Source organism: Schistocerca americana, chromosome 7 (genome assembly GCF_021461395.2).
Source record: "Schistocerca americana isolate TAMUIC-IGC-003095 chromosome 7, iqSchAmer2.1, whole genome shotgun sequence".
NCBI lineage: Eukaryota > Metazoa > Arthropoda > Insecta > Orthoptera > Acrididae > Schistocerca > Schistocerca americana.
In genome coordinates, this window is record NC_060125.1 from 426436216 (window position 1) to 426455371 (window position 19156).

Sequence of the window (19156 nt, forward strand, 5' to 3'; positions counted from 1 at the left end):
GCACTCATGTCATATATCAGCTCTGTTGCAATTTCTGCACAGCATTTTTGTGGGAATGACTACCAGACACTTGTCACCCACATGAATGGCCACATCTAAACTGTGGCTAAAAGGAGTTGACCATCCAATGGGGGAACACACTGAGGAGGACAACATACTTCAATGGCTACTTTACAATCCATGCCATCTGGATCCTTCCCTCCAACAGCAGCTCCTCTGAATTGCATAGATGTGAATTGTCCTTGCAACACATCCTTCACTCTTGTAATAGTCCAGGGCTCAACATCTGGAAATCCCCTGCCGCAGAATCCTAATTTCACTTATCCTGCACCTAAGCCCTCTTCCCTACAGTCTCTCCTTCCTCTGTTCAGTCACTCTCTGCCAATTCATTCCTCCACATCATCATCATTATGTGCTACATGAGCTCACTAGTGTCAGTGGCCATATCACATTCCCATCCCATGCTCCTGCTGTCTCTCACTCCCACATCCTAACTATACCTCACCAACCCTCTATCCTACTCCCTGACTTTCTCCCCTAGCTCACTACACCCAACACAATTCCTCACACCGCCTACCACACAAGGGGCCCGGGATTGATTCTTGGCAGGGGACTGGGTGTTGTGTGTCCTCCATCATCATTTTCATCATCATTGACCCATAAGTCGCCAAAGTAGCATAGACTAAAAAGGACTTGCAATACGGTGGCTGAACTCCCCAGCACGGGGCTTCCTGGCCAACAATGCCATACGATCATTTCATTTCATTTCAATTCCTCACACCAGTCAAACAACAGAACTACAGTCCTGAGACTGAGTTGCCAGCTGGCACAATTTAGCAATATAGGTGTGTGTCTGTGTGTGAGTATGCATGTTTGTGTATGTGTAATCTAGCTCAGAAAAGGATCCTTCCACAACCTAGCATGTTTTCAGTCTTGTTTGTGTAGCTGTCAAGAACTCATCTCTAATATTCAGTGAGTTGGCACCTTCAGTCCCAAATTACTTACATTCTACCAGAACTTCCCATTATCAAATCCTTAGTTTTATGTCCTTATAGATTAATTTCTCTTCAGCTTTGCTCTAAAATGGCCAGAAATGGATTTTAACCCATAAGTATTCCAGTCAGCACAAAACATTTTGGCTGTCTTACAAATTCCTTCAACTGGCCATAGACAGTGCAGTGCCAACAGAAATTGCATTCATGTCCACCAATGTTCATACAAGTGATGATTCAAGTGAGCAATGAGTACACATGACAGAACATCATAGTAGCTTTTCCTTGGCTGTTGGTCTGCAGACCAATTTATAAGTGGATGTACCAGCAAGTTCATGCAGTTCATTGTCTGTTGTGAATTGTTCTGATTTTCTCCTTGCTGCTCTATAAACAACTGGACTTCTTTTCTACATACTTAGATTCTCTTGATATGGAATGCTCACACTGGAAATAACTTTAGGCTGCACTGCAAGGACTTTTTAATTATCTCCCCAGATACTCTGCACAATGATGATGGCAAACTAGTATAGCAGGAACCATACAGATCTTTATAGTGACTGTAACTATTGGTGTGCTATGCTTTCTTTGAGGAAATATTGTGTTTGCAAAAATTTCATCAAATTCAAGTCTCCTTGGATGTGAATCCCGTCTCATAACTACTACAGCATGACTGTTACAACGGTGAAGAACAACAATTTAGTCAGAATGTTCTGCATATGGAACATGTAACATATAAAACCCTTTTGTGGCAGATTTAGTGAAGTCAAAGCAAAGGAGAAAATATATATATTTCTATACAACACCTAGGAATGGACAAAGGCATTGGGAGGACATACTTGAGTCATGAGAGTATGATAGACACCACTAGCAGTAATCCCTCAACTGACTCTGCTTTGCTCTTCACAAAATAATACCGTTGCAACAAAAATCATAAAATAACGTACAGTATTACTTCAGGCCATGAAACAATCAACAACAAAAATCTATGTTTAAAAGGCAAAAATAAGTAAAAATATAGTGAAAATAATGCTCTGAAAAAATGAGAAATACATAAGATCAAAATTTTGTTTTCCTGTTCATTGAGCATGCTGTGCTCAGCAATACCTTCTGCCACTAGGTGGCCAACTCTGCTCCTCATCAGTTTGGCGATTTCCATTTATTCGGGAGAACAATTAGATGGTGGCCATACCCCGATAAAATGCTGTGTAAAAATTACAACAGAGGAAGTATATAATATGACAGTTCTCACATGTGGCCTTGCATCTGACTGTATAGGATAGGACAGGATAAGCCCGTGAGGGGACCAGAATAGGATGTTCCGGGTGGGTATATAGGTAAGGTCTTGCACCTGGGTCTTCCAAAGGGCTATGACTGATGTGATAATGCAATGGCAGTAAGTACAATCACAGTATAGGCTAGTATATTATGTAGATTGGATAGTCAGTGGAATACCACTTTGGAAGGGGTGGGAATAACTGTGGGTAGGGCATTCCTCATTTTGAGGCATAATGATAAGTAAAAGCCATGGCTGTGGGATGCTGGGAATGGTTAGAGAATTTGGGGCCCATATGGGTACATATGGCATGGGAAATCTGTCTGTGGACTAGGTTTGGGTGGTAAAATTTATCACTGGAGGCCTTAATAAGACCTTCAGCATACTGGAAGAGGGATAGTTTGCCACTGCAGATGTGCCATCCACAACTGACCAGACTATATGAGAGAGACTTTTTAGTGTGGAAGGTTGACAGCTATCAAATTGCAGTTACTGTTGACAGGTAGTGGGCTTCATAAAGACAGATGTGGAGGTCAACATTCATGATGGCAACAAATCGGACTGAGGAGGACCAGGTGAAGCAAATGGGGGAGAAGGTGTTGAGGCTGTGCATGAATGAGTTGAGAATGTCTTCACCCAGCATCCAGATCATGAAGATATCACAAATGAATCTAGACCAGGAACAAACAGGGCGTTGGGGACTATTGGTCACTAGAAGAGTTTCCTCTAGGTAGCCCACAAACTGGTTGGTAGGAGGGTGCGATGCAGATGTTCACGGCTACGGCATAGACATGACTGTATATATTCCTCTTAGGTAATGACCATGGTCTAGGGGTAGGGTCTTTGATTAGTAAGCAAAACACACTGGGTCCTGAGTTCGAAACATGCCACTGCTTAAATTCTGAATAAAAACACAATCAATGGCAGGCAAAGACATTCCATACAACAAGTCATTCTCATTCTGCCAATGGCCTTGGCAAAGAGGGCAGAGGAGCAGACAGGGTTTCATGGCAACCTCTTGCCCTTGGGACAGGAAACTGCACCTAAAAGGCAGAAGAATCAGCGATGACCAATAGCACAAGGATTCACAAGGCAATGGAAAGCATTGCATAAAAGGTGGAACATGGCATCTGTAATTGGGAAAGTATAATGATGATCTCTCCATTGCCAAAAGATTCTGGACTAGGTCCCATTCAGATTTTTGAGACAGGACTGCCATGGAAGAAATAACCATGAGGAAAAGAATAACTAACCAACAAAAAGTTGCATTCTACAAGTCTGTGCATGGAATGTCAGAAGTAAGACTGTGGTGGGGAAGCTAGAAAATTTGAAAAGGAAATGGAAAGGCTCAATCTAATTGTAGTGAGGGACAGTGAAGTGAAATGAAAATAAGAGAAGGATTTATGTTCATACAATTGTTGGGCAATATCAACAGCAACAGAAGATGGTATAACAGGAGGATATTCATTACAAACAGGAAGGTGGGGCAGAGAATGAGTTACTGTGAACAATTCAGTGACACAATTGTTCTCATCAGAACAGACATCAAACCACTACCAACAGCAATGCTACAGGTATACATGCTGACATCACAAGCAGAAGACAGAGAGACAGAGAAAATATCTGAGGATACTGAATGGGTAATTTAGCACGTAAAGGACAAGAATGATTTAATAATCATGAGGAGTGGAATGCAGCAATAGGAGAAGAAATACATTACAGAGTTATGGGAGAGTATTTGCACCAAATACACTGTTCAAAAAACACAAATGGATGAGATATACTTGGAAAAGGCCCACAAACATGGTAAAATTCCAGAGATTCCAAAATCGTATATGGGAATGTAAGCCATATCCAGGAACAGATATAGACTCAGATCACAATTTAATAATGATGAAGTGTAGATAAGTTTAAGTCATTTGGATCTGGAAGAATAAATGTGGAAAGAAATGAGATACTGAAGTATTGAAGAATGATGAAACACATTTGAATTGCTCTGAGGCAGCAGATACTGTGATAGTGAATACTACAGTAGGCAGCTCAGTTGAAGAGGATATGTCTAACAAGGCAATCACAGAAGTTGGACAAACATAGCTAGAAGAAAGGTACTGCAAAGAACCCTTAGATAATGCAAGAAATACTTTAATGACTGAAAAAGGATGGAAATGCAAAAATGTCCTGGGAAAAACAGAAATATGGCAATAAAAGTCACCAAGGAGTTAAATAAATAGGAAGTGCAGGAAAGTCAGGGTGAAATGACTGCAGGAAAAATGTGAAGAATTCAAAAAATAAATACTGATCAGAAGGACTGATTCAGTATACAGAGAAGTCAAAACAATCTTCAGTGTAATTAAAAGCAAAAACATTAATATTAAGAGTGCAATGGAAATTGCACAGTTTAACATAGAGGAGAAAGAGGAGACAGGTGGAAAGTGTACACACAAGGCATTTACCAGAGGGAGGATTTATCTGATGACAGGATGGAAGAAGAAATGGGATTTGATGTGGAATATATAAGGGTTCCAGTGTTGAAGTCAGAGTTTAACAGAGCTTTGGAAGACTTGCAATTGAGTAAAGCCATGATAACAATCCTTTCGAATTTTTAAAATCACTCGGGGGAGCGGCAACCAGACAATGATTCAAGCTGGTGTGCTGTATCTATGAGACTGGAGACGTACCATCAAGACTTTCACAAAAAGATGATCCACACAATTCCTACAACAGTAAGAGCAGATAAGTGTGAGAAATTTCACACAATAAACTTAATATCTCATGCATCCAAGTTGCCGACAAGAATAATACACCGAACTACTGAAAAGAAAGTCTAGGCACTCTTACATGAAAATCAGTTTGACTATCAGAAAGCAGTTCAAAAATTCTGAAAGACTTTCTGGGACATTATTAACCTTCTAATGTGCAAATCTGAAATATACATAGTTATTAAAGTATGATGTTAGCACTAACAAGGATTCTGAAATTTTGAAACTGTTTTATTATGAGGTAGCTGTACCTGCAAGTGATTTTTGAGCATGTCTATGTCTTGCTTGTTCACGACGTTGTGCTATTTCCTCTGCAGTCAAAGGTCTTGCTTGGTTTTCAGGAAGATTTTTCCTCTCCACCTGTAATTAATAGTGTTATTACCTAAAAAGTTTATATTTTGAATTATTTAAATTAACCACAATTTTTCAGCTTACATTTGAAACAGTCAGTTACAGTAAAACACTAAAGTCTTGGGATTATTGTTACATGGGAATTTCAATTGAAATATGTGCACAGAACATTTGAATGCAAAATTAAGCAAAATCTGACACCTATTCTGTACAGTGACAAAACAGTAAATAGTGTTTATCATGCTTACTTTTGTTCTCAATTTAAATATGGAGTCATATTTTGAAAAGACTCAGATGAAATCACCAGTACTTTCAGATTACAAAAAAGGGTCATTAGAATCACGGATACAAACCTAGAATGTCAAGAAAACATTATGGTAACTAATATTTCATTTAAAACAATTTATTTTTATTCACTATATGACTGAAAAAACATAGAATTTAGATAACAATATATATAATATAAAACTTTAGAAATAAACATCCAGGGTATTTATATAATCTATGTGAGTCACCAGCAAGAAGTCTTCTGGTCTACCATTGTATGATGTTGTGGGGCATTCTTCGGTGATTAGGTTAGATTAGATTGGATTAATTATTCATTCCATAGACCCACAAAAGAGGGGATCCTCCTGGGTGTGGAATATGCCAGATAAACACATTACAAAAATGTAAGCAGAAAAATTTGAGTTTCATTAATTTTAATTATCCTCAGTCAATAAACATTAAAATTAAGTACATGAATTAAAATTAAACTTCAAATATTTACAGGTTTAATACCTACATCTGTTTTCATTAAATCCATCATTCAGACATTTGCTAGTTTCTTGGCTATTACAACCAAGTATTGTCAAAAATTAAAATAAATTATTCATTTCAATGATCCTCAGTTAAGAACAGCCAAATTATGTACAAGATTTAAAATTAAACTTCCACTATTTACAGACTTAAGGCTTACACATGATTTCCATACACCCACCATTCACACAGTATGTGGTTATTTGGCTGTTACTACCAAGTATTGTCAAAACTTAAAGTATAATAAATTTTCGTTAAAATGGTCAACTGCACTTGTTGAGAAATTCATGGATGGAATAGAAGGAGTTGGTCACCAAAAATTCTTTTAAATTATGTTTAAATTGTGCCTTGTCTGAAACTAAGCTCTTAATGGTTGCTGGTAACTTATTGAAAACATGCGTTGCTGAATACTGGACTCCTTTCTGGGCAAGAGTAAGTGATTTTAAATCTTTATGTATATTGTTCTTATTCCTAATATTGATACTGTGTACCAAGCAGTTAGTTGGAAAAAGAGATGTATTATTTACAACAAACTTCATTAAGGAATAAATATACTGAGAAGCTGCAGTTAGTATGCCCAATTCTTTGAATAGGTTTCGACATGATGTTCTTGGATTTACACTACACATTGCTCTTATTGTATGCTTCTGTACTCTAAAAATGTTTTCTCAGTTTGTGGAGTTACCCCAAAATATGATACCATATGACATAATGGAGTGAAAATAAGCGAAATATGCCAGTTTCTTATATTTATATCTCCTATGTCTGACATCATTCACATTGCAAACACAGACTTGTTTAAGCACTATAGCAGTTTGTTAGTATGTTGCTCCCAACTGAATTTATTATCAAGTTGTAATCCCAAGAATTTAACACTCTCAACTTCTCCTATTTCCATGTCGTCATATTTTATACACACACTAGGAAGTTCTGAACTGCATATAGTGGGTCTTTTCAAAGTTTAATGACAGTGACTTGGCTATGAACCTCTTATTAATGTCAGTACAAATTTGACTAGCTGCCCTTTCTAAAGTTATATTTGATTGCAATGTTTGTATCATCTGCAAATAAGACAAACTTGGCATCTGGTAATGTAACATGTAACATGTCATTAATACAAACAGGAGAAAGTAGTGAACCTAGTATGGAACATTGGGGAACACCACATGTAATTTCTTCCCAGTCAGATGATGTCTGACTGCCTACTGCTGAAGTGTTACGTAATGACACCCTTTGTTTTCTATTAGTACGATATGACTGAAACCACTTTACAGCGCTACCAGTGATGCCATACTATTTTATTTTACTTTTTTAATTTACTTAAAAGAATGCTGTGATTCACACAGCCGAAAGCCTTTGACAGGTCACAGAATATGCCAGTTGCCTCTAATTTGTTGTCTAGCAAGTTAAGGACATCTTCACTGTAAGTGTAAATAACCTTCTCAATATCAGAACCCTTAAGAAGCCCAAACTGTGAGTCTGACAGTATTTTCACTAAGGTGCTTAAGTAGACGCTTGAACATAACCTTTTCAAAGATTTTTGAAAAAGCTGACAAAAGTGAGATCGGTTGGTAATTTGACGGCATTTCTTTGTCCCCTTTCTTGTGGAGAGGTATAACTTCAGCATATTTAAGCCAGTCCGAGAATGTTCCTGTGATAAGTGATTTATTACACAAATAACTTAAGATATGACTAAGCTCACATGAACACTCTTTTATTAACTTTGTTGATATGTAATCATAACCACTAGAATGCTTTGACTTCAAGGTTTTTATGATGGAGTCTATTTCTTTGGGTGAAGTATGTGTCAATTCCATTTTACTGAGATTGCTTGTGTGCATTGGTCTCAGATATTCCATTGCATTATTTACTGAACCTGACAACCCCATGCTAACAGTAACAGAGACAAAATACTTGTTTAAATGGTTTGCAACACAACATGCATTTATTACCAGGGCTTCATTTATTTTTAGAGCTATTTGTTCCTCCTCATTTCTGATCTACTTGTCTCCGACTTAACTATATCCCATATTTCCAGAATGAGATTTTCACTCTGCAGCGGAGTGTGCACTGATATTCCTGGCAGATTAAAACTGTGTGCCGGACCAAGACTCAAACTCGGGACCTTTGCCTTTCGTGGGCAAGTGCTCTACCAACTGAGCTACCCAAGCATGACTCAAGCCCTGTCCTCACAGCTTTACTTCTGCCAGTATATCGTCTACTACCTTCCAAACTTTACAGAAGCTCTCCTGCAAACCTTGCAGAACTAGCACCCCTGAAAGAAAGGATATTGCGGAGACATGGCTTAGCTACAGCTTAGGGGATGTTTGCAGAATGAGATTTTTATTCTGGAGCGGATTGTGCACTGATATGAAACTTCCTGGCAGATTAAAACTGTGTGCCAGACCGAGCTTGGGTATCAACAGGACACATTGTCATTGAAAAAGTGTTATGATGATCTCTCCATTGGCGAATGATTCAGGGCTAATCCTCCATTCAGATTTTCAGGAGGAGACTGCCAAGGGGGAGGCGACCATGAGAAAAAGATTGAGTAACCAATAAAAGGTTAATATTCTACAAATTGGGCATGGAATGTCCAAAGTTTGAACTTGTTAGGGAGGCTAGAAAATCTGGAAGGGAAATGTTAAGGCTTTATCTAGATAGAGTTGGAGTCAGTGAAGTGAAACAGAAAGAAGGCAAGGATTTCTTGTCAGGTGAGTACAGGTTAATATTAACAGCAGCAGAAAATGGTATAACAGGAATAGGATTCATTATGAATTGGAAGATAAGGCATAGAGTGAGTTACTGTGAACAGTTCAGTAATAGGATTGTTCTCATCGGAATGGACAGCAAACCAACACCGATGATGATAGTTCAGGTATACATGACAATGCCACAAGCTGAAGATGAAAAGATACAAAAAGTGTATGAGGATATTGAAAGGGTAATTCAGTATATAAAGGGAGATGAAAAACTAATAATCATGAGGGACTGGAATTCAGTTGTAGGGGAAGGAACAGAAGAAAGAGCTAGGGATTGGTAGCAGGAATGTGAGAGCTGAAAGGCTAATTGAGTTCTGCGACAAATTTCAGATAGTAATAACAAATAGTCTGTTCAAGAATTATAAGTGGAAGTGTTATATGTGGACAAAACTTGGAGATTTCAGTTAGGTTACATCATGGTTGGGCACAGATTCCAAAATCAGATGTTGGACTGTAAGGCACATGCAGGAGCGGATATAGACTCAGATCGCAATTTAGTAACAATGATGAGTAGGCTGTAGTTTAAGAGACTAGTCAGGAAGGCTCAATGTGTAAAGAAATGGGATACGGAAATACTATGAAATGAAGATATGCTTAAAGCTCTCTGAAGCTATAGATAGTACGATATTGAATACCTCAGTAGGCAGTAGAGTTTAAGAGGAATGAACATTTTTAAAGGCATTCACACAAGTAGGAAACAAAAACATAGGTGCAAGGAATGTAACTGTGAAGAAACCATGGGCAACAGAAGAAATACTTCAGTTGATCGACAAAAAAAGGAAGTATAAAAATGTCCAGGGAAATTTAGAATTACAGAGATACATGTCACTTAGGAATGAAATAAATAGGAAGTGCATGGTGGCTAACACAAAGTGACTACATGGAGAATGCGAAGAAATCGAAGTAGAAATGGTTGTTGCAAGTAATGACTCAGTATACAGAAAAGTCAAAACAACCTTTGTCAAAATTAAAAGCAAGGGCAGTAACATAAATAATGCAATGGGAATTCCTCTCAAATGCACAGGAGAGAGCAGGTAGATGGAAAGAGTAGACTGAAGGCCTAATTAAGGAGGAAGGACTTGTCTGATGACGAGGGAAGTGATGGGTGATCCAGTATTAAAATAAGAATTTAAAAGAGCTAAAATCATTGGGGGAAGTGGTAACAAAATAGACTATTCACTTTTGTGTGTAGAATGTACGAAACTGGCAATATTCTATCAGACTTTCATCCACACAATTCCAAAAATTGAAAGAGCTGACAGGCATGAGAATTATCACATAATCAGCTTAACAGCTCATGCATCCAAGTTGTTGACAAGAAAAATACACAGGAGACTGGAAAGGATAACTGAGGATTTGTTAGATGATGATAAGTCAGGCTTTAGGAAAGTTAAATGCACTAGAAAAGCATCTCTGACATTGCGGTTGATAATGGAAGTAACACAGACCGAAAGCCAAGAAATTTCATAGGATTAGTCAACCTGCAAAAAGTGTTTGACAATGTAAAATGGTGCAAGATGTTCAAAATCCTGAGAAAAATAGGCATAAGCCACAGAGAAAGGTGGGTAATATACAATATGTACAACAACCAAGAGGGAACAACAAGTGCACAGATTAAAAAAAGGTGTAAGACGGAGATGTAGTCTTTTGCCCCTAACATTCAATTATACATCGAAGAAACAATGTTGGAAATAAAAGAAAGGTTCATGAATGGGATTAAAATTCTAGGTAAAAGGAGATAAGTGGCAAGATTTGTTGATGACATTGCTATTCCAGTGAAAGCGAAGAAGAATTACAAGATCCGCTGAACGGAATGAACAGTCTAATGAGTACAGACTATGGACTGAGAGTAAATTGTAGAAAGACAAAAGTAAGAGAAGTAGCATGAATGAGAACAGTGGGAAACTTAACATCAGAATTAGTGATCACAAAGTAGATGAAGTTAAAGAATTCTGCTACCTAGGAGCAAAATAATCCATGATGAACAGAGCAAGGAGGACATAAAAATCAGATTAGCACTGCTTTATGGAGATTCATAGACAAGATAAGTCTCTTAGTGTCAAACTTAGGAAGAAATTTCTGAGAATGTACATTTGGAATACAGCATTGTATGACAGTAAGATATATATTGTGGGAAAACCAGAACAGAGAATAGAAGCTTTTGAAATGTGGTACTGCAGAAGACTGTTGAAAATAGTGGATACTGACAAGTAAAGAATGAGGAGGTTCTTTGTAGAATCAATGAGGAAAGGAATATACGGAAAACACTGACATGAAGAAGAGACAGGATGGTAGGACATCAGTTAAGACATCACGGAATGGTACTAGAGGGAGCTGCAAATGGTAAAAACCATAGAGGAAGACAGAGAGAGGAATACGTCTAGCAAATAATTAAGGACATAGGTTGCAAGTGGTACTGTGAGGTGAAAAGACTGGCACAGGCGAGGAATTCGTAGCAGGCGGCACCAAACCTGTAAAAAAAACCTTATGATTCAAAAACGAAATCACTCTCTCTCTCTCTCTCTCTCTCTCTCTCTCTCTCTCTCTCTCTCTCTCTCTCTCTCTCTCCCACCCACCCCCCCACTGCCCCCCCTCCCATACACACACTCAGGCCTGAGTCTTCCTCTACAATGTTTATCCCCCAAACATCCTTCTCATTACTTCCCATACGCGTTTCGCCTAATCTTGTTCTAAGGCATCATCAGTAGAATCTATAAGGATGCAGTTTTGTTAGTTTTAGATTATGAAACAGTTCACATTGCGATCTTTTTGTAAGAAAGTAATTACTTACAATTTACTGATCTGTGTTTCCTCACATCTGGTCTGGAGGTCACACTACCACTTTTATTACTGCCATATAAGCACAGCTTTGCGTTCTGACCTTCTTCACACTGTTCACCATGTTTCTCATTCTTTCCTGTGGTGTACTATGTTCTTTTGCCACTCGAAAATAACTATTTTGCTGGACACTGCTTTTCACAATGTAAATATTGTGACACAATTATGTGTTTTCCTCTTTGGCATGTTTACCTACTTGTTGCCAACCTAACAAAGTACGAAGTATATGTTCAAGACTAACTTCTATTCATGAGGTTTATACCTTGTGTGTGTGTATGAGAGATAGAGAGAGAGAAAGCCGACAAGTGCCCTCCCCCCCCTTTTTTTTAGGGGGATGGGGAAGGTTGGTGGTTTGTATGTTTGTATTTTATGGTGTTGCGCTAGCTGTTAGCAAGTGGTTGAAAACTTTGGTGACAGCGGACTTGATTTTTCGTTTCAATATTCTGTGGAGGGGTTTCTGGATAAATGAGTGTAAAAATGTTGGGTGGTATTATTATTACATTGGACAGTATTATTATATTGATTCTCTTTGGGAGTGTTGTTCTATTATTTTATCTATCAGTGTAAATAATGAATCGATTGGCATGTATACTTGGTCATTCAACAGGGTTTTTCTTTCTGCTTTGGTTTTCTGTATGTGTTGATTTTCTTGCAGGGTTAGTAGGTGCGATCCTAATTATTTTCATGTCATCTTCTGTAGTGGTTGGTTTGTGGTCATGTTCTCTTAAGTGTTCTGCAAATGTGGAGTGGTTTGTCCCATATTTCCAGGCTCTCATGTGTTCTTTGTATCTGACATCAAAAGTTCTACCTGTTTGTCCCATGTATACGCCTTCACAAGTGTTACACTGTAGTTGATATATAGCTGCTTTCTGGTATATGTATCTGTTTATTGACAGTTTTGGAGTGTATTTTTGTATAGAATTGTCTGTTGTGTATGCTACGTTTATTCCCTGTCTTTTGAAAATGTTGGTGATTTTGTGGGTGAGTTTGTGTTTGATGTCATTGTATACCATCTTGTGTTTTCTTTCATTTTTTTTCTGATTATCATGTGTAGTTGTTATGGGACTGCTTGTTTGTTTTTGGTTCTGTTGTGTTGTTGTCTGTGGTTTGGTGCTTTCAGCTTTTATCTTATTTTTAATTTCATTGTTTAGCTTTGTGACTGTATGATTATTGCAACCACTATTTTGTGCTATCTGCATTATTATGTCCAGCTCTTTTTGGTAGCTTTCTTTGGTGAGTGGTACTGTGTTGAGTCTATGGAGCATTTGTCGAAGTGCTGCTTGCTTTTGTCAGTATGGGTGGTTTGAGGATTGGGGAATGATAATGTCTGTTGCTGTGGGTTTATGGTAAATTTCAAACATATGGTTATTGTTATGTTTTTTATTGTTATATCCAGGAAGTTAATTTGGTTGTTCTGCTCTCTTTCAACTGTGAATTTTATATTTTTATGTATCTTGTTGATGTCAGTATGTAGTTTTTCAATTTTTGTTTGTGGTTAACCTATTAAGCAAAAGATGTCATCCATATACCTGAACCAATATAATATGTTGTATTCTTTTGCTACTATTTTTGTGAAAATGATCAGTTCAATGTGGTTTACAAAAATATTTGCTAAGGCCTCTGAAACCGGGGACCCAACTGGTAATCCATCTTCTTGTAAATAAAATTCATTATTGAATTGGAAGTAATTTTGTTCTGTAATGAGCTTACCAGAGAGGACATTATCATCGTTGATAAAGAACGTCCGTCCTCAGAGACCAAAAACAGGAAAAGTTAACGTAATATTGGTAAACTGCAGGAGTATCCAGGGCAAGGTTCCTGAATTAGTATCTCTTATTGAAGGAAATAGTGCGCATATAGTATTAGGAACGGAAAGTTGGTTAAAACCGGAAGTGAACAGTAACGAAATCCTAGACACAGAATGGAATATATACCGCAAGGATAGGATAAACGCCAATGGTGGAGGAGTATTTATAGCAGTAAAGAATTCAATAATATCCAGTGAAGTTATTAGCGAATGCGAATGTGAAATAATCTGGGTTAAGTTAAGTATCAAAGGTGGGTCAGATATGATAGTCGGATGCTTCTATAGACCACCTGCATCAGCAACCGTAGTAGTTGAGCGCCTCAGAGAGAACCTGCAGAACGTCATGAAGAAGTTTCGTGATCATACTATTGTAATAGGGGGAGACTTCAATCTACCAGGTATAGAATGGGATAGTCACACAATCAGAACTGGAGCCAGGGACAGAGACTCTTGTGACATTATCCTGACTGCCTTGTCCGAGAATTACTTCGAGCAGATAGTTAGAGAACCAACTCGTGAAGCTAACGTTTTAGACCTCATAGCAACAAATAGACCGGAACTTATCGACTCCGTGAATGTAGAAGAGGGTATCAGTGATCATAAGTCAGTGGTTGCATCAATGACTACAAGTGTAATAAGAAATGCCAAGAAAGGAAGGAAAATATATTTGCTTAACAAGAGTGATAGGGCACAAATCGCAGAATATCTGAGTGACCACCATCAAACGTTCATTTCTGAGGAAGAGGATGTGGAACAAAAATGGAAAAAATTCAGAAACATCGTCCAGTACGCCTTAGATACGTTCGTACCGACTAAGGTCCAAAGCGAGGGGAAAGATCCACCGTGGTATAACAATCATGTACGAAAGGTACTACGGAAACAAAGAAAGCTTCATCATAGGTTTAAGAGTAGTTGAATCATAGCTGATAAGGAAAAGCTGAACGAAGCGAAAAAGAGTGTAAAGAGAGCAATGAGAGAAGCATTCAACGAATTCGAACATAAAACATTGGCAAACAATCTAAACAAGAACCCTAAAAAGTTTTGGTCATATGTAAAATCGGTAAGCGGATCTAAATCCCCTATTCAGTCACTCGTTGACCACGATGGCACCAAAACAGAGGACGACCGAAGAAAGGCAGAAATACTGAATGCAGTGTTCCGAAACTGTTTCACTGCGGAAAATCGTAACACGGTCCCTGACTTCAGCCGTTGCACGGACGCCAAAATGGAAAATATTGAAATAAACGGTATCGGAATTGAAAAACAACTGCTATCACTTAGTAGCGGAAAAGCATCCGGACCACACGAGATACCCTTAAGATTCTACAGTGATTATGCTGAAGAACTTGCCCCCTTTCTATCAGCAATTTATCGTAGATCGCTGGAAGAACGTAAAGTACCTAGCGACTGGAAGAAAGTGCAGGTCGTTCCCATTTTCAAGAAGGGTCATAAATCAGATGCGAATAATTATAGGCCTATTTTGCTTACGTCAATCTGTTGTAGAATAATGGAACATGTTTTGTGTTCTCGTATTATGACGTTCTTAGATAATACAAATCTCCTTCATCATAACCAACATGGATTCCGCAAACAGAGATCATGTGAAACTCAGCTCGCCCTATTTGCCCAAGAAATTCACAGTGCCGTAGACACTGGCGAGCAGATTGATGCCGTATTCCTGGACTTCAGGAAGGCATTTGATACGGTTCCGCACTTACGTTTAGTGAAAAAAATACGAGCTTACGGAATATCGGACCAGGTTTGTGATTGGATTCAGGATTTCCTAGAAGAAAGAACACAACATGTCATTCTTAACGGTTCAAAATCTGCAGATGTAGAGGTAATTTCGGGAGTACCGCAGGGAAGCGTGATAGGACCTTTATTGTTTACAATATACATAAATGACTTAGTTGACAACATCGGTAGCTCCGTGAGGCTATTTGCAGATGACACGGTTGTCTACAAGAAAGTAGCAACATCAGAAGACTCGTACGTACTCCAGGAGGACCTGCAGAGGATTAATGCATGGTGCGACAGCTGGCAGCTTTCCCTAAACGTAGATAAATGTAATATAATGCGCATACATAGGGGCAGAAATCCATTCCAGTACGATTATGCCATAGGTGGTAAATCATTGGAAGCGGTAACGACCGTAAAATACTTAGGAGTTACTATCCGGAGCGATCTGAAGTGGAATGATCACATAAAACAAATAGTGGGAAAAGCAGGCGCCAGGTTGAGATTCATAGGAAGAATTCTAAGAAAATGTGACTCATCGACGAAAGAAGTAGCTTACAAAACGCTTGTTCGTCCGATTCTTGAGTATTGCTCATCAGTATGGGACCCTTACCAGGTTGGATTAATAGAAGAGATAGACATGATCCAGCGAAAAGCAGCGCGATTCGTCATGGGAACATTTAGTCAGCGCGAGAGCGTTACGGAGATGCTGAACAAGCTCCAGTGGCGGACACTTCAAGAAAGGCGTTACGCAATACGGAGAGGTTTATTATCGAAATTATGAGAGAGCACATTCCGGGAAGAGATGGGCAACATATTACTACCGCCCACATATATCTCGCGTAATGATCACAACGAAAAGATCCGAGAAATTAGAGCAAATACGGAGACTTACAAGCAGTCGTTCTTCCCACGCACAATTCGTGAATGGAACAGGGAAGGGGAGATCAGATAGTGGTACAATAAGTACCCTCCGCCACACACCGTAAGGTGGCTCGCGGAGTATAGATGTAGATGTATTAATGTGTGTATTTCCTTAATCTGTACATCGGGGAGTTGACTATAAGTTTTCAGGTTCTTATCTATGATTTCTATTGTTTTGGGTACTGGTATGTTGGAATACATCCTTTCTATATCAAATGAGAAGAGTGTTGCTGTGCCTGGGATTTTCATATATTTTATTTGTTATATTAGCAGTGTAGTGTTTTTAATGGTTCTGTCTTCTTGTACTTTGAAATTTTCAGACTAATTTTAACATGTATCCTGCAAGCTTATACATGGGGGATTTTCTGAAATCCAGTACTGGCCTCACAGTCTCTCTCTCTCTCTCTCTCTCTCTCTCTCTCTCTCTCTCTCTCTCTCATACACACACACACACACACACACACACAATGTACGAGGGCAGTTCAATAAGTAATGCAACACATTTTTTTTCTCGGCCAATTTTGGTTGAAAAAACCGGAAATTTCTTGTGGAATATTTTCAAACATTCCCGCTTCATCTCGTATAGTTTCATTGACTTCCGACAGGTGGCAGCGCTGTACGGAGCTGTTAATATGGCGTCTGTAACGGATGTGCGTTGCAAACAACGGGCAGTGATCGAGTTTCTTTTGGCGGAAAACCAGGGCATCTCAGATATTCATAGGCGCTTGCAGAATGTCTACGGTGATCTGGCAGTGGACAAAAGCATGGTGAGTCGTTGGGCAAAGCGTGTGTCATCATCGCCGCGAAGTCAAGCAAAACTGTCTGATCTCCCGCGTGCGGGCCGGCCGTGCACAGCTGTGACTCCTGCAATGGCGGAGCGTGCGAACACACTCGTTCGAGATGATCAACGGATCACCATCAAGCAACTCAGTGCTCAACTTGACATCTCTGTTGGTAGTGCTGTCACAATTGTTCACCAGTTGGGATATTCAAAGGTTTGTTCCCGCTGGGTCCCTCGTTGTCTAACCGAACACCATAAAGAGCAAAGGAGAACCATCTGTGTGGAATTGCTTGCTTGTCATGTGGCTGAGGGTGACAATTTCTTGTCAAAGATTGTTACAGGCGATGAAACATGAGTTCATCACTTCGAACCTGAAACAAAACAGCAATCAATGGAGTGGCGCCACACCCACTCCCCTACCAAGAAAAAGTTTAAAGCCATACCCTCAGCCGGTAAAGTCATGGTTACAGTCTTCTGGGACGCTGAAGGGGTTATTCTGTTCAATGTCCTTCCCCATGGTCAAACGATCAACTCTGAAGTGTATTGTGCTAATCTTCAGAAATTGAAGAAACGACTTCAGCGTGTTCGTAGGCACAAAAATCTGAACGAACTTCTCCTTCTTCATGACAATGCAAGACCTCACACAAGTCTTCGCACCCGAGAGGAGCTCACAAAACTTCAGTGGACTGTTCTTCCTCATGCACCCTACAGCCCCGATCTCGCACCGTCGGATTTCCATATGTTTGGCCCAATGAAGGACGCAATCCGTGGGAGGCACTACGCGGATGATGAAGAAGTTATTGATGCAGTACGACGTTGGCTCCGACATCGACCAGTGGAATGGTACCGTGCAGGCATACAGGCCCTCATTTCAAGGTGGCGTAAGGCCGTAGCATTGAATGGAGATTACGTTGAAAAATAGTGTTGTGTAGCTAAAAGATTGGGGAATAACCTGGTGTATTTCAATGCTGAATAAAACAACCCCTGTTTCAGAAAAAAAAATGTGTTGCATTACTTATTGAACTGCCCTCGTATAAACCTCATGAATAGAAGTTAGTCTTGAACATGTACTTCGTACTTTGTTAGGTTGGCAACAAGTAAGTAAACATGCCAAAGAGGAGAAACACATAATTGAGTCACAATATTTACATTGTGAGAAGCAGTGTCGGGCAAAATAGTTATTTTTGAGTGGCAAAAGAATATAGTACACCACAGGAAAGAATGAGAAACATGGTGAACAGTGTGCAGGAGGTCAGAACGCAAAGTTGTGCTTATATGGCAGTAATAAAAGTGGTATTGCGATCTCCAGACCAGATGTGAGGAAACACAGATCAGCAAATCATAAGTAATTACTTTCTTACAAAAAGATCATGATGTGAACTGTTTCATAATCTGAAACTAACAAAACTGTATCCTTATAAATCCCACTGATGATGCCTCAGAACAAGATAAGGCGAAATGCGAAGTATTTATATCCTTGCTGCGGAAGATGGCCACGCAAACAAACTTGTTCCTTCTCATTTCCTAATCTAATTCCTTGATGTCTCCGGATGTGTTCAATCAAATGATCCCTTTTTTTTTAGTTAACTTGTGAAACACTCTCTCTTTTCACTAATTCAGTTTAGTACCTATTCGCCAGTATTTGATCTAGCCATGTAATCTTCAGCATTCTCCTGTAGCACCATATTCTCTTTGTGTCTGAACTGTTTATGGTCCATGATTCATTTCCCTAAAAGGTTACACTCCACACAAGTACCTACATAAAAGACAGTTAAATTTGTACCGTATTTACTCGAATCTAAGCCGCACTTTTTTTCCGGTTTTTGTAATCCAAAAAACCGCCTTCGGCTTTGAATTGAGTGCAAATTAAGCCGAAGTTCTGAAAAATGTTGGTAGGTGCCGCCACAACTAACTTCTGCTGTTGAATATATGAAGCACTACATAGGCATGCTATGCAGGCACACAAATAAATACTGGTGCCAAAACTTCTGCGACAGCAAATAAATTAAAAACAAAAAAGGTGGAAGACGAGCTTTTTCCTCTGCCCCGAGTTTCGACCGCTGCCTTTTCATACATTATCCAACGAAGTAAATACAAATTCCATATTGTTCATCTTCAAATGTAGCAGCAATTC

The 19156-nt window shown here is 39.1% G+C and overlaps 1 protein-coding gene across 1 annotated transcript in view; it reads right to left on the reverse strand.

Moving 5' to 3' along the window:
- The window catches only part of LOC124622526 (elongation factor-like GTPase 1), a 590349-nt gene that overhangs the window by 489075 nt on the left and 82118 nt on the right, over positions 1-19156 (reverse strand). The window contains exon 10 of the mRNA XM_047148257.1: positions 5276-5384. Within this exon, the coding sequence (XP_047004213.1) occupies positions 5276-5384 (109 nt within the window). The remainder of the gene's footprint in view (positions 1-5275; positions 5385-19156) is intronic.